Below are 17,504 nucleotides of genomic sequence, written 5' to 3'. Positions count from 1 at the left end.
AATGGATCACTAGGCCATGGCCAATTTGGGTTATGTGGGCCACACGGGCGTGTGGGCTCGCACGGGCGAACATCATGGGCTTGTAGGCCCATTTTTACTATTTGACTGATAAGGTTGCACGGGTTGCCCAAGTCTACTGTGAACCTACTGTAGGGTCGGTAACCTTACCTAGACCCCTAATTGACTGAAATGACTATATGACTGGTATGATTAAGCCTGATGATGTCCCATTGATTTGATACTGTATGCCCTGTTTACATGCATGATATTATGTTATAGCATGTCATATTTGTATATTGCATTGCATTGGGTTGGGGGATTATAATGTTCGGAGGAAGTGTTCTGAAATACCTCGAGCCTAATTTACTGGGAGCTCAGCTACAAACTACTGTCTAGTGCCGCATTCGGTACTACTTGGAGTGTAGGGATGGGTGGGTTGATTATATCCCCACATGGAGTGTAAGGTTGGATGGAGATGGTGTGTAGAGGTTGGATGGGTAGGATTTTTGTGACTGCATATCTGTTACTGTTACTGATACTGTGATGGGTTAAAGCCCTACTGCATGACTATTTTTGTATTGAGATAAGCTAAGTCCCAAATTGGACTGATACTGATACTGAAAAGGGCTTAAGCCCAAACTGTGATTATCTGTTTGCTGTCTGTTCATTTGTATGAGGATTACACACTGAGTTTATGTAAACTCATACCTTCTGTTTAATCTGTATAGGTAATCCCTAGATTTAGGCAGATCGATGCGGCGAAGGACTTAGTGGTGGCCACACGACTTCTATTACACTGTTTACTACCAATTTATGATTTTACTTTTATTTGAGAGTATTTTGCTGTAATTATGGCCTTTACAAATTTTGATTTGAAATCCTAATTGTATACGATTTTATGATTTAAATCTAGTAGTGTTAGGTAAAACTCGGGTTTTTAATTGAACTTAACGTTTTATCAAAAATACCACGAATAAGCAAACTGTTTAAAAAATTTCCGCAATAAAAATAAAAAAATGTTTTGAAAGTGAATAACGATTTGTAAATGAATAATATTTTGAAAACGAACGACCCGATTTGAAGTTAACATAAGATAATAAAAAAATGGTTAAATAGAAAAGAGGATTTAGCGACGACATATTTTTAGAAAAGCACTACCATGTGACGTCGTCAGATTTGACCATAATGTCTAGGCCGATTTTGGGGTGTTACATTTAGTGGTATCAGAGCCAACTTGCAAAAATCTGCTGTGGATGTGGGTTTTTAAGACGTGCTTTTTGTGAACTAATTTCTAAATTTTTTTACTGTAGTGTGGTACACCGAGTCTTCGGCGTCGATCCAGTTTTTCTGAAACTTTGAATTGTTTAAACGGAAACTAAAACTGTCTTTGATAGTATATCCTGAAACTGTTATAGGTAGTATATACTGACACTGCTATAGATAGACTATTCTGAAAACACTTAAAATAGTGTATACTGAGACTGTAGTAAAACTGGTAGACATTGATTGACACTACGATGTATGAAACAAACTTTACACTTCTGATACCGTTTTTATAAAATATTTGTTAATAAACTCTGGAACTGTAAACTGATGCATAAAACAGTTAATACTGATAAAATACAATTAGACAATGAGCACAAGAAGTACTCGCGGACAGGGTATAAGAGGCCGTGGTAGAGGTCGTAGAGGTGCTCGAGCTGGGTCTTCGTCATTTGGCAATCTGCCAAATTTGGATATGAGTGAGATGCTAGTGTCGGTTGCTACTGACACTGGGTCTCAAGATCGTATGGCTAGGGAAGATGCATTGTCCCAGGCTATGCTAAGGATATTGGAGAGGGTCACTGGGCCCAATACTGTATTTGGGGGCCGAGGGTCGGTTATGGAACGACTTCAGTCCAATGGAGCTGAGCTATTCAGGGGTGTCACTAGGGTCGCCCCTAGTGTGGCCGAGTACTGGATTGAGGCCACGGAGAGAATCATGGATGATCTAGAAACATGTATTGGCTAGTTTTGTGGATGCACATAGGGTAAATTGATGAACAAAAGTTTGATTAAGAAACTGGAAATTTTTTCTTTTTAATAGATTTGGATGATTTTAGGAAGATAATGATGAGTGATTTAATTCATTTCTCCACTCACTTGCCTACATACTATGATTAACACCTAATCATGTTACTTAATCATGTTTACTTAAATAGTTTTAAGTTTATATTATATATTATAATAATAATTATAAAACTTAAATAACTATCATCATTATTATCCATTATAATATGAGAAACAGTGGTTTAATAACCATTTAGGCCCATTGGTAAATTACCAATTGGGTCCTCAATCATTTTCCAATTTAAAATTCAATAGCGATTGGACTTTTTAGACCATAAACTTTAATTAATGATTTTCTCAATTTAATTACTTAATCTATATTTAATGTATTTTCATATTAATTTTGTTAATTCCTCTTATTAATCTTACAGACTCTGTTTACGAAAATGGGGTTCTGAGATTACATTTTTTGACATTGGCTAAAGTCGGGCTATTACTATTCTCCCATCCTTTAAGAAATTTCGTCCTCGAAATTTACCTAAAAAGAGGTGGGAATATTGAGATCTTATTATCACTTCCTACTCCCAAGTAGCCTATTTAGTGCTATGACTACACCATAAAACTTTCACTAATGGCATACGTTTGTGTAACGCCCCAAAAATCTAAGTATTTAATTTTTGCATGTTTTGACACAAATTGCTTGTTTGCTTTAATGGCTAAGTGATTTGGGTGTGTTTGGGAGTGTTTGAGAAGCCTGGGTTCAAGTCTTGGCCTTAGCAAAATTTTTAGTTTTGGTCTTAAATGAATCTAGACATTGGTATATAGGCCTTATAAATATTAGTGCTTGTTTCATGACACAAAAAGAGCTTGTGGTTCAGTGGCAAGGTGGCTTGTTGTGGAACTGTGAGGTCTGAGGTTCAAGTCCTGGGTTGCGCAATAGAGTATTTGCTACTTGAGCTGTGTAGGTAGTGGAGTTGGACTGAAACACAACTAAGGGGATTTTGAACTGAATTTGATTGGAGTGGTTGGGGGAGTTGAGGAGAAATGGGTGGAGTGATACAATGAGGGATAAAAGGAGATATTTTAGGAGAAAATCAAAGAATTTGATTTGGGGGGAGTGTGTGCCGTTTGGGGTAATTCATGCCTTGAGAATTCAGCTGGGGTGGGAAAAGGGTGTCATTTTTGGCTTTTGGAAGAACTTTTGGGGTAGCATCTGCCGAATTCAGTCTTTAGGTACTAAAGATGTTCAGTTTTAGGTCAGTCTCGGGTTTCACCTATTAGCTTTTTGGTGCTGAATTTTGCCAAGTTTTGGGAAGTACCTCTTGGGTTTGTTTGCTTTCTTTTCTTTTCTTTCCTTTTCCCCACTCCTCTTGTTGACGAATCCTTCCTTCTCTCTTTTTCTTTCTTCTCTTCTCTGTTGGCCGAATCTCATTCCTCTTCTCTTTTTCTTCTTTGGCCGAATAACCTCTTTGTTTTCATCAATTTTTCTCTGTCAGCCTTTCCCTCTTTTTATTGCCTAGCCGAATATCACCATTCGTTGTATCGTTCTCTACGTTGATCTTCCTCCGCTGCTTCTTGCTGTTCTATGCTATAGGTTTCTAACTATTGGTAAGTGGTTATACTCCTCACTTGAGTAAACCTGTTCTCTTTTTTTCTCTTCTCTCAAAACCAAATACTCTTCTTCTTTATCCTTTGATTGCCTTTGGTTGATTTCTTCCTCATAATGTGTTACTCGTTGCGGTCTTAGGGTTTCCTTCGAGGAGTGGTGGTTTGTAAGTGGGTTGAAGTAGTCATAATCTTAGTGCTCAACGTTCTTCAAGGTAAGGATGGTGTTTTGGATTATGTGAAATAAGAGGGTGTTTTACCCTAACAATTAATGGACTAAATTTGGGTCTTGTTTGATTCTAGGTGGGCATACGTGGAGATTTGCGCTCTTCTCGTAAGCAGGTGTGTAACCAGCCCACTGCAACCGTAGATCGGCGAAAAGCTGAAAAGCCGTAAGCATAGCGTTTGAGACTACACGGGTGTGCGATCGCTCAAGTGGTAAGCCCAACTTTCGATTCGTGGGCAAATGATCGAAATACCTCCGAGGGGTAAAATGACCTAAATACCCCCAAGGGGTAAAATAACTGAAATACCCTCGAGGGATAAAATGACCGAAGTACTCCCAAAGGGTAAAACGACCGAAATACCCTTGAAGGGTAAAATAACCGAAATACCCCCAAGAGATAAAATGATTGAAATGCTCTCGAAAGGTAAAAGACCGAAATACCCCTAAAAGGTAAAATGACCGAAATACCCCCAATGGGTAAAATGACCGAAATACTTCCCTTGGGTAGAATGACTGTTATACCCCTAAGATTCGAAATGACTGTTACGACCTTATGTATGTATGATTGTTTTGCTCTATGATATGTTTGACTATGATTAAATATGATATTTTGCATACACGTATGATTTATGACATGAGATATTGCATGGGGTTGGGATACTGTTATGGAGGAAGTATACTGTTTCTGGCAGCTTTGCTACGATACTGATAATGGCAGCTCAGCTGCGATGCTACTATTGGCAACTTTGCTGTGATATTGGTGTGTTGGTTGGGTGGGTCAATTTTATCCCCATATGGTGTATTGGTGTTGTGGAGGGGTGTGTTGGCTGGATTGGGATGGTTTGCATTATTGCACTGTACTAATATTGAATTGGGCTAAGGTCACACTATTACTGTATTGGGCCAAGGCCCACACTACCCTATTACTGTATAGGGCTCAGGCCTAGACTGTTACCCCATGTCGTACTGATTGACTGATAGGGATTACACACTGAGTTATGTAAACTCACCCTTTTCTTTTAACTGTGCAGGTAATCCTCAGCCATAGGCGATTTGGTGCTGCGAGGGACTTAGAGGTGGCCACACAAATTGCTGCTATTCACACTTGCTTTTATTTTAATTTGAATTATAAGTTGGGTTTTGTTTTTGTAATAAGGCCTTTGAGTTGGTTTTTAAATTTTTTTTTAATTTGGCTTTTGATTACATACTTTAAACTGCTAGTTAGGTGACGAACTTTTAAAATAATTACTATTTTCAAAGACACGAGCTTTAAACAATAGAATTTAAAAAGCTTCCGCGATTTTAGACCAACTTAATAACATAATTTCGGATAACTAGACAAACGTTTTGACTAGTTGGTTCATTAATTAATAATAAAGGGGTTGATTTTAAACTTAGAAACATATTTTTACCAACAGGTTCAATTTTTGAGAGACACTTCATTGTGACACATCAGATTCGCCCATAACGTCTAGGACGGGTTTGGGATGTTACAGTTTGTTTCTCAAGTCTTTCACTCCTCGAGCTAAGATTTCTATTGGCTATTCCTTGAATGTCAAATCAGCTTGCACTTCTATCGCCTCCACGAGTAACACAGTAGAAGGATCAGATCGATACTGCTGAAGCATTGACACATGAAACACATTATGAATCTTTTACAACTTTGATGGCAAAGCCAAATGGTAGACAACTGGTTCAACTCTTTCAACAATTTCATGTTGTCCAATGTACTTGGGTCTTAACTTCCCTTTGCAACCAAAGCGCAAAATTTTCTTCCGTGGAGAGACTTTTACAAATATTTTCTTGCCCACAACATATTCACTTTCTTTCCGCTTCAAGTTAGCATATGCCTTTTGTCTATCTGAGGTTGCACTTATTCTTTCTTTTATCAATCTCATTTCATTTTTCGTTTCTTGAATTATATCTAACCTAACCATCTTCCTCACTCTCAATTCTAACAAGCATAAAGGTGTTCTACACCATCGGCCATATAAAGCTTCATATGGAACCAATTGAATGTTTGATTGGAAACTATTATTATAAACGAATTCTACTAGAGGAAAAATAATGTTCCCAACTAGCTTCAAACTCAATGATACAAGCTCGCAACATGTCTTCCAATACTTGGATAACACGCTTTGATTGGTTGTTAGATTGGGGTTGGAAAGGAGTGCTAAAATTCAACCTTGTACCCGAAGACTCATGCAATTGCTTCCAGAATCTCGAAGTAAAATAAGGATCTCAATCTGAGGTAATAGACATAGGTACACCATAAAATCTTATTATCTTGCGAATATACACTTCAACAAACTTGTGGAGTGACCAATTTATTCTTACTACTAGAAAATGAGCAGATTTCGTTAATTGGCCAACTATTACTTAAATGACATTTCCTTTTTTCAACTAAGTTGGCTGACTAACAAAAAAATCCATTGCAATTTGTTTTCATTTCCACTTGGGAGTTGAAATAGGTTAAAGCAACCCAAAGGGAACTTGATGTTTGAATTTTACTCACTGGAAAGTCAATGTGCCACCCTCATACTTGACCCGATCACCAGGCTAAGGTATTGGTATGTCACATTAGTTGCCGAAACAACTAAAGAAATTTTAGATTGATTTTTCATATTATTTGATTATTGCAGACCATTTCACTCCTATAGTATCAATTGAAATTAGAATAGAGCTATTTATGAGCTAAAATAGTTTATACATTTCACAGTTTAGTTAATCCAATCAATATATCCTTCAATACAATACTTTAATTTATTAACTAACATGTTATCTAACATATCAATAACACATCAAATAACCATTATTCACTTATTATCTCATAAGTTCTTTTAAACTTCTCATATGTATTAGTCATTCCAACACTTATAACAACTTCATAATATTTCAACCCTTCTACTATTTTTCCCCTCCTACTCCACTCCACTCCAGTCCACTACATATTCTTATTGTACACTAATAAGATTCTTTAGCTTTTAATATAACATGCTTTCATGTAACATTAATTATGATTACACGAATCACATGTATATTCTTAGTAAAACTGTCATTTCGAGTAATAGTCACTAAATTATTTTTATCTTTCTCTATAGAACTTGAAATTAGGATCCTTTTGTTTTTTTGAAACTAGAATCAATGAAATTTTTACCATAAAATTTGTAGAACTTCCAAATGTGACACCCCAAACCCGACCAAAACGTATCGGCTTGAATCCAAAGTGACACATTAGTCACCAAAGTGACTCTCCAACACAAAATCACCTAAAGCACACCTAACCTTATAACACCTCAATTCTAACTAATAACTATCTAATCTTTTTGCGGAAGCTATTTGTAAATTCCTTTAGGGATTTAACCCTAAGGGTATTTAGGTCAGTTCACCATTTAAAGCTAAACGAACCCTATTTTAATTCTAAATGATTCCTAATTTTCTGATATTCAATTTATGAAACCCTTAAAATTCTTCTTAATTAGTCGTTTTCCTTAATTCGTTTATTCATTGAGGCTATTTTAGTTAAGTTTTATTACCTTAATCACACATACAACTCCAATTATTTTAATTGCAACTAATAGACAACATGTGTATAATAATTTAAACATTCAAAATCATGCTTAACAAACAACAATTAAAACATACAATGGACTTACCTTAGTCACAAAGCTATCCACTCCTTCACAAACTACAATTAAAATGTATGAGTGAAAATTATAGGCTTCAATCACCATATTTTCAATCACCATGTTATCATTTAGCAACATACAATAATACATTCAACATTTAACCATAAAACTAAACATAAAAAACTATATATATAACATCTAAAAATTAATATGCAAATGTAAGTCTTAAACATTCATTACAAGTGTATCAAATTATCCTAATTGATTGCCACAATGCATTCTAATGCAACTATAGAAAAGTCCTTGATGTAGACTACCAAGTAGCCTTAAACTTGGACCAGCCTTGCCCTTACTCCTCGACTCCCCAAAGCTAGAAAAACTCTACACAAAGTTGTGAGGGTGTGAGCTGAAAAAGCTCAGTGAATGGCCCTAATTTCAATAAGTAAATCACACCAAAGACATACTTAAACCAAGGCAAATCATGTATCAAATTTCAGGTATATGATCCATAGTTTCAATTATATTTTCACTCTCAATTATGGCATTCAATTGACTGAAATTTCCAGTAGCAATGTAACATCATAACATCATAAATCCACATGTTATTTCATGAGTAAAAATCACATTTATTTTGGCATATGAAAACATAATATATTTAACAAAAACACACTTATATTGACAAATGACAACCATGGCAAAATATAAACATGTGATAATGCATTGGATAAACAGATCTTCAATCTCCCAAATATCGAATACAATACTCCAGTTGAGTGGGGTGTAGCCACACACTCCCTTATGTCACCTCGAAATCGCCAATGATTGACTGGAGAAAAAAGGCTCAACACTCCCTTATTCACTTTAACAAAATTAGTACTCCTAGAGCTATATGCTCACAAATAACTCCTATAGTGGTGAGTACTCACTAATCTTATGACATGCCATCTATATCCAATGGATCCACCATGCAATGTTACCAATATAACCAAACAAGCCGAGCATAAACACTGATAATTATGCACTTAATTCAGGATATAAAAATTTAATTTAAAAAATGTCACTTAGCAATTTAAACATCAACATAGATAAGCTCAATAAGTGTCTTTGTCCATGGATCTAAAACCAACTATAAACTCATTATCAAGTGCTCTAATATAGTAATCCATGCTCCAATTATTAATCAATACAATTCAAATAAACCATATCAAACACTCTATTCACAGTTTCCATAAATCATTTAGAAATATACTTTCGTAAAATTAAAATCAATTTTGAAATCTAAACCATTTGGGATACAATTGAATCACTAGAAACACAATTCAAAACCTCAATTTAGAATGTAAACATACATGTTTACCAATTGCCTTTAAAAACCACTCACGTCCACACTTTGTTTATCAAGCCAAAGTGTATCAAGTTGCTATGTTTGGATCTCAATTCAAACTAGCAGTAGCCCCTTTTCAATATGCATCATAAACTAAGGTAAAATACATGTTACAAGCTATCAGTAGCAATAAGAACATCGAAAAATCATGAACTAGACAGATCTGAAACGCCTCTTCAGTCTACCATACAAAAAACTCACGATCTAACAAAATAGAAATTTTAGCCCCCAAATGACCGTCTCATGTTCTAAACATCTTTCCTAGTCTATCAACACAAAACCTAAGCATCAATTTCATCAAACAAACCATTTCATAATTTTTTAGAAAATCAACTCACGCTTTTAGTTAAAAAATAGATTTGTCAAAATTGATCAATCGAAATAGTTTGATGTTTTGTTTTCTGATCAAAAACCTCTTAATAAACATGATTTTAACTTAAACATCCATTTAAACTTGAATTCCAACTCAAAACCATGAATTCACCATTAATGAATCTCATGTTCAAGAGCTAAGAGATCAAGATTTGAAAAACCATTTTAATCAATTTAGATAGAAAATAATGATTAAAACAACCTTAGAATGAATTTAGAGTTGAGAAAATACCTTCAATCGATATGGATCACTAATATTGAAGATTGGATCAAGATCTTTAAAGAACTCAGATGAGTTTCTTCTCAACTTTGGAAATCTTTTTTTGGAGAATTTTGAGATAATAAAAGATAAGATCTAATCTTTGATATGTAGACTTCAAAAATGAAAAAGAAAAATGAGAGAAAATGCTTAGAAATCGGGCGAGAATTGTGCGTGAAGTGAGGAGGCTGCAACATTTTTGAACTGAAAAACCCCCACCTAATTTCCAAAAATTGGGGAAATTGCCATCAGGCGAGTCCCACGATTCCCTTGTTTTACTAAATAATCCTTTCCTTCCAAAATTCCAAAAATATTGGTAATTTGCCATTGAGCCACTCAAATAATTCATTTGCTTTGCAAGATTGTCCTACGCAATTAATATTTTAAATTATCTCAATTAATCCCCCATTTTAATTTATTTTTCAATTCTAGTTTGACCCAAAATATTTATTTTACCCAAAAGTTATTTAAAACTATAAAATTAATTTTTCTAAAAATATTTTTATTTTTCAGAATATTATTTCTTGATTTTTAAATGAAATTAAGCCAACTAATAATAATAATTACTAATAAACCCGATTAACTCCTTATTTTGACTCGGAACTCAATAAACTTACCCGAAACTACAAGACCTATTTTTTAGGGCTTACAACTCTCCCATTTAAAAGAAAGTTCATCTCCAAAATTTACCTGAACCGAACAAATACGGGTACTAACTCCTCATGATATCTTCCAGCTTCTAAGTAGCTTCGTTAGTATTATGGTTGCGCCACAAAAAATTCACCAATAAAATTGTTTTACTGTGTAGCACCTTGACCTCATGGTCTAAGATTGTAATCAGTTCCTCCTCATATGAAAGGCCGGATCAAACCTCAATCTCCTCAATGGTAACAACATGGGAAGGGATCGATCTATACCTCCGAAGCATGGAAGACATCATGTATGCGCTCAAGCTTAGGTGGCAACAGAAGACAATAAGCCATCGGTCCAATCCGCTCAGTCACCTCATATGGGCCAATGAACCTCGGACTAAGCTTACACTTTCACCCGAACCTCAAAACCTTCTTCCAAGGTGAGACCTTCAGAAACACCTTATCACCAACCTGATACTCGATATCTCAATATCTCAACGTCTCAAGTCAGCATAAGATTCCTACCTGTCTAAAGCAACTTGCAACCCCTCACAGGTAAGTTTCGCCTTATCCTCGATCTCACGAACCAAATCTGGACCCAAATCCTCTTCTCTTCCATGTTAGACCAACATAGTGGAGTCCTACACTTCCTACCATAAAGTGCCTCAAATGGAGCCATCTGAATACTCCTGTGATAACTATTATTGTACACGAACTCAGCCAATGACAAATCTCACTCAAAACTGTCACCAAAATTAATAGCACAACTCGAAGCATATCCTCGAGAATCTAGATCACCTTCTCAGACTGACCATTTGGTTACGAATGATACGTTGAACTGAAGTGAAGCTTCAAACCCAAAGCCTCATGCAACGCCTTCCAAAACCTCGATATGAACCGTGGATCTCTATCTGATATGGTAGAAACTGAAGCTCCATGCAATCTAACAATCTGCCTAACGTAAAGCTCGACCAACTACTAAACATGAAAGTCGTACACACAGGCAAGGAACGCGTACACTTCGTAAACCGATCCACTATCACTCAAACTAAATCCTTTCAAGATGGAGTCAATGATAATCCAGAAACGAAATCCATTGTGATTTGCTCCATTTCCACTCTGAAATATTGACCGGCTGAAGTAACCCAAACGGACGTTGATGCTCAGCTTTAACCCTCTGGGAAACTAAACATCTACCAACAAAATCAGCTACATCCTTTTTCAACCCTGGCAACCAAAAAAAACTCAAAGATCCTGATACATCTTGTTCCTGTTGTTATACATAACATATAATCCTATGAGGCTTGGTAAGAATCATATGCCTCAGATCCCCGTCCATCGAAACACACATCTAATCTTTAAAGAAAAGGATACCATTAGCATTAAGACGAAAATCTCTAAGAACACCTAACTCAACTTGATGGATACGATGCATCAAATCCAATGTTGTTTCTCTTGAATTTGCTGTGCAACTACAAACAAACCACCATCATTGAAAACCGACAACTTTGCAAACACCGTCCTCAAGTCAACCAAGGACTTCTAACTCAAGGTATCAGCAACAACTTTCTCCTTTCCCGGATGATACTCACTCACACAATCATAGTCCTTCAGCAGCTCAATCCAATGCCTCTGTCTCAAGTTCAGCTCTTTCTGGGTAAGGAGATACTTAAGACTCGTGTGATCGGTGTAGATCACACACCTCTCACCATACAGATAATGATGCCAAATCTGAAGTGCAAAGACTACGGCAGCCAACTCTAGATCATGGGTTGGATAGTTACACTCGTACAGTTTCAACTGCCTCGATGCTTAAGCAACTACCTTTCTCTTCTACATCAACATACTACCCAATCCCGTGTAAGAAGCATCACTGAAAACAACATACTCCTTACCAGGCTCTGGTTGTGTCAGTATAGGTGCTTCAGTCAGAAACAACTTCAGCTTTCCAAAAGTCCTTTGCCTTTCATCAGTCCACTCGAAAGCAATATTCTTCCATAGCAACTTCGTCAATGGAGCAGCAATACACAAAAACCCTCGATAAAATGACGATAATAACCAACTAAGCCCAAAAAACTCCTAACCTTAGACATTGACCTTGGCAACTTCTAATCCAAGATCGCCTATATCTTTTTCGGATCAACCCGAATACCCTCGGCTGAAACGACATGTCCAAGAAAAACCACCTCTCAAATCCAGAATTCACATATACTCAGTTTGGCATACAGTTGTTTATCCCTGAAGATCTAAAGAACCACCCTCAAATGCTTGTCGTGCTCATCCTTCGATCGAGAGTATACTAATATATCATCTATAAAAACCACAACAAACCGATCAAATATGAGTGGGATACACGGTTCATCATGTCCATAAATGGGGCAGGTGCACTCGTCAACCCGAATGGCATGACAAGAAACTCAAAATGCCCATAATGAGTCCTAAACGTCGTCTTCATAACATCCGCATCATTTGCCTTCAATTGATAATACCTAGATCTCAAATCAATCTACGAGAAAATCAAAGCTCCCTGAAACTAATTAAACAAATCATCAATCCTCGGAAGTGGGTGCTTATTCTTGATGGTCAACTTATTCAGCTGGCAATAATCAATGCACAACCTCAAAGTCCCATCGTTCGTCTTCTCAAATACAACCGATGCTCCCCATGATGACACACTATGTTGAATGAAACCTCAGTCCTACAACTCCTGCAAATGGAGCTTCAACTCTTTCAACTCCTTAGGTGCCATACGGTAAGGCACAATTGAGACTGGAACTGTACCAGGATAGAACTCAATACCAAACTCAACTTCTCTATCCAACAAAATACAAGGCTTCTCCTTACGAAAAATATCCAAAAAATCACAGACTGCACGAATCTCATCCAACCTCAACTCGCTACTATCAGTATTCAGGATATAAGCTAGATAAGCTTCGTAACCTTTTCGAACTAGCTTCTCGGCTCCAAGCGCAGAAAACACATTGGAGAGCAACTCAGACCTCTGTCCAACAACAACAACAATTTCAGAGCCATCAATACATCAAAGCGTCACCAGCTTTGCCTCATAGTCGACCTTCGCCCGATGCTCGATCAACCAATCCATCCCAAGGAAAACATCAAATCCCCAGAACGGCAACTCTAAAAGATCTATAGGAAACAATTGTCCCTAAGCCATCAGAGGACAACGTCGATAAACCCGATCAACTACTACACTATCACCCACCAGACTCCTCACAGTAACACCCAACCTAGGTGTCTCTACAGAAATTCCCAACTCTTTAGCTACATCTCTCAGAATAAACGATCTCGTAGCACTAGAATCTACTAAAACTAGAAGAGGAAAAGACTATAGTGTGAATGTATCTGTGATGATGTCTATGGCATCTTTAGTCTGGGGCTCTCTAACTGCCTATATTGTAGTTGGACCTCCAGTCTCAACTCAAGTAACTCCTCTCTGACAAAACCTTCTACCACCATCACTTTTGCGTGGCCCCTCCCTCGAGCCGGAGCACGTATAGCAACAACGATAGCAGCAGCAGACTGGTCTCTAGCCATAACTACCCTATCAGTACAATCTTTAATATAGTACTCCATCGATCCACAAGCAATACAGGCACCCGTCACCCTCCAACACTCTCCAAGATGTCTATGGTTACAATGCTCGCGCAATGGCAACATAGCATGTCCACCCATGCCAATCTCAACTCTTGAGGCTTGCCTAACCGGACCCTGGCCTACAACAAATCGTCATCCAGACCTCCCAAAACGACCTCTCTCAGACTTTCAGATAGATCTACTGGTAGATTCTGATGACCTCCTAAAAATCCCGACAGTAACAGATTTGGGCTACTTACCCAAGGTCTCATCTAAAGCTCGAGCATTCTCAACTAACTCATCGAAGACCCCAATAGATTGCGCTACTAGATACAACTTAATATCCCGGTTCAGTCCAAAGTTGAACCTCTTACAACGACTAACCTCTTGAGCCACCAACCCAGGCGCATACTGGCTAAAATAGTTTATACATTTCACAATTTAGTTAATCCAATCAATATATCCTTCAACATAATACTTCAATTTATTAACTAACATTTCATCTAACATTTCACTAACACTTCAAATAACCATTATTCACTTATTGTCTCATAATATTTCAACCTTCTACTATTTTTCCCTCCTACTCCGCTCCACTACAAATTCTTATTGTACATTAATAAAACATGCTTTCATGTAACATTAATTATGATTACACGAATCACATATATACTCTTAGTAAAACTGTCCTTTCGAGTAATAGTCACTAAATTATTTTTATCTTTTTCTACAAAACACGAAATTAGGATCCTCTTGTTGTTTTTGAAACTAGAATCAAAGAAATTTTTACCATAAAATTTATAGAATTTCCAAATATAACACCCCAAACTCGACTAGAATGGATTGGCCAGAATCCAAAGCAACACATTAGTCACCAAAGTGACTCTCCAGCACAAAATCACCTAAAGCACACCCCAACCTTATAAAACCTCAATTCTAACTAATAATTATCTAATCTTTTTGCGGAAGCGATTTGTGAACCATTTTAACCCTAAGGGTATTTAGGTCATTTCACCACTTAAAGCTAAACAAACCCTATTTTAATTCTAAACAATTACCAACTTTTTTATATTCAATTTATGAAACCCTTGAACTTCTTTTTAATGAGCCATTTTTCCTTAAATTTTTTATTAATTAAGGCTATATTAGCTAAGTTTTATTACCTTAATCATACATACAACAATAATTAATCTAATTACAACTAATAAACAACATGCTTATAATAATTTAAACATTCAACATCATGCTTAACAAACAACAATTAAAACATACAATGGACTTACCTTAGTGACAAAGCTATCCAGTCCTTAACAAACTATAATTAAAATGTATTAGTGAAAATTTCATGCTCCAATCACCATATTTTCAATCACTATGTTATCACTTAGCAACATAGAACACTACACTCAACATTGAACCATAAAACCAAATAAAAAAAAACAAATATAACATCTCAAAATTAATATCCAAATGTAAGTCTCAAACATCCATTACAAGTGTATCAAATTATCCCAATTGAGTGTCATAATGCCTTCTATTGTATTTATAGAAAAGTCCTTAATCTATACTACCAAGTAGCATTAAACTTGGACCAAGCTTGCCCTTGCTCCTCGACTCCCGAAAGCTAGAAAAACTCTACACAAAACTGTGAGGGTGTGAGCTGAAAAAACTTAGTGAATGACCATAAATTCAACAAGTAAATCTCACAAAAGACATACTTAAACCAAGGCAAATCATGTATCCAATTTTAGGTATATGATCCACAGTTTCAATTATATTTCACGCTCAATGATGGCATTCAATTGATTGAAATTTCTAGCAGCAATGCATCATCATAACATCATAAATCCACATGTTATTCCATGGGTAAAAATCACATTCAGTATGACATACGAAAACATAATATATTTAACAAACACACACTTATATTGGCAAATGACATCCATGGAAAAATATAAACACACACTTATATTGGCATTGGATAAACGTATCTTAAATCTCTCAAATATCGAATACAATAATCTGGTTGAGTGGGGCGTAGCCACACACTCCCTTATATTACCTTGAAATCGCCAATGATTGATTGGAGAGAAAAGGCTCTACACTCCCTTATTCACTCCAGCAAAGTCAATACTCCTACAGCCATATGCTCACAAATAACACATGTAGTAGTGAGTACTCATTAATCTGATGGCATGCCTTCTATATCCAATGGATCCACCATGCAATGTTGTCAATATAACCAAACACACCAAGCATAAACACTGATATTTAAGCATTTAATTCAGCATATAAAAAATAAATTCAAAGTATGTAACTTAGCAATTTTAACATCAACATAGATAAGCTCAATAAGTGTCTTTGTCTAGGGATCTAAAACCAACTATAAACACATCATCAAGTTCTTTATTATACAGTAGTCCATGCTCCAATTATTAATCAATACAATTCAAATCAACCATATCAAACACTCTATTCATAGTTTCCATAAATCATTTTGAAATATGCTTTCACAAAATTAAAATCAATTTTGAAATCTAAACCATTTTAGATACAATTGAATGACTAGAATAAAAATTTGAAACCTCAATGCAAAATGTAAATAGGCATGCTTACCAATTGCCTTTAAAAACCACTCACATTCACACTTTGCTTATCAAGCGAAAGTGTATCAAGTTGTTGTGTTTGGACCTTAATTCTGATTAGCAGTGGGCCATCCTCGATGTCGATCTTAGGCAGTGGTAAATACATGTAACAAGTTATCATTAACAATAAGAAAATTGAAAAATCATGAACTACACAAATCTGAAATGCCTTTCTAATCTACATTATAAAAAACTCACGATCTAGTCGAAACACAAATTTCGTCCCCTAAATGATCTTATCTGCACCAAAAATCATTTCTAAACATCATCCTTAATCTACCAACACATAACCTAAGCATCAGTTTCATCAAACAAACCGTTTCATAAATTTCTTGAAAATCAACTCATATTCTTGGTTAAAAAAACAGATTTGTCAAAATTGATCAACCAAACGAGTTTCATCTTTTGTTTTCTGATAAAAAAACCTCTTAGTAAACATGATTTGATCTTAAATATCCAGTTAAACTTGGATTACAACTCAAAACCATGAATTTACCATTAATGGATCTCATGTTCAAGAGCTAAGAGATAAATATTTGACAAACCATTTTAATCAATTTAGATAAAAAAAATAATGATTAAAACAACCTTAGAATGAATTTAGAGTTAAAAAAAATACCTTCAATCAATCTGAAATCACCAATATTGAAGATTGGATCAAGATCTTCGAAGAACTTAGATGAGTTTTTTCTTAACTTTGGAAATCTTTTCTGGAGAATTTTGAGAGAATAAAAGATGAGATCTAATCTTTGGTATGTGGAATTCAAAAATGAAAAAGAAAACAAGAGAAAATGCTTAGAAATCATATGAGAATTGTGTGTGAAGTGAGAAGGCTGCATCATTTTTGCATTGAATAACCCCCAACAGATTTCCAAAAATTGGGGAAATTGCCATTAGGGCACTCCCACAATTCCCTTAGTTTACTAAATAATCCTTTCCTTCCAAAATTCTGAAAATATGGGTAATTTTCCATGAAACCACTCAAATATTTTTCTTATTTTGCAAAATGGTCCTATGCAATTAATATTTTAAAATCTCTCAATTCAACTTTCGTTTGAATTTATTTTTCAATTTCAATTTGACCCAAATATTTATTTTACCCAAAAATT

The 17,504-nt window shown here is 35.7% G+C and overlaps 1 protein-coding gene and 1 long non-coding RNA gene across 2 annotated transcripts; both read right to left on the bottom strand.

Moving 5' to 3' along the window:
* Positions 1-11,225: 11,225 nt before the first annotated feature.
* LOC107907989 (uncharacterized) lies at positions 11,226-14,260 on the bottom strand. The gene is made up of 9 exons (XM_016835281.1): positions 14,247-14,260; positions 14,011-14,165; positions 13,621-13,890; positions 13,380-13,486; positions 12,859-13,157; positions 12,007-12,218; positions 11,704-11,916; positions 11,531-11,620; positions 11,226-11,383 (listed from the first exon to the last, which is right to left on the bottom strand). Exons 1-9 carry the CDS (start codon positions 14,258-14,260, stop codon positions 11,226-11,228), a joined length of 1,518 nt encoding a protein of 505 aa, XP_016690770.1.
* Positions 14,261-15,116: 856 nt separating this feature from the next.
* LOC121220276 (uncharacterized) lies at positions 15,117-17,190 on the bottom strand. Its single transcript, XR_005917524.1, has 3 exons — positions 17,015-17,190; positions 15,813-16,480; positions 15,117-15,395 (listed from the first exon to the last, which is right to left on the bottom strand). It is a non-coding gene; the product is annotated as an uncharacterized lncRNA (long non-coding RNA).
* Between the last annotated feature and the right edge of the window lie 314 nt (positions 17,191-17,504).

The sequence above is a fragment of the Gossypium hirsutum genome, chromosome D08 (genome assembly GCF_007990345.1).
Source record: "Gossypium hirsutum isolate 1008001.06 chromosome D08, Gossypium_hirsutum_v2.1, whole genome shotgun sequence".
NCBI lineage: Eukaryota > Viridiplantae > Streptophyta > Magnoliopsida > Malvales > Malvaceae > Gossypium > Gossypium hirsutum.
Note: the sequence above shows the minus strand (reverse complement) of the source record. Positions and strands in the feature narration are given on the sequence as shown.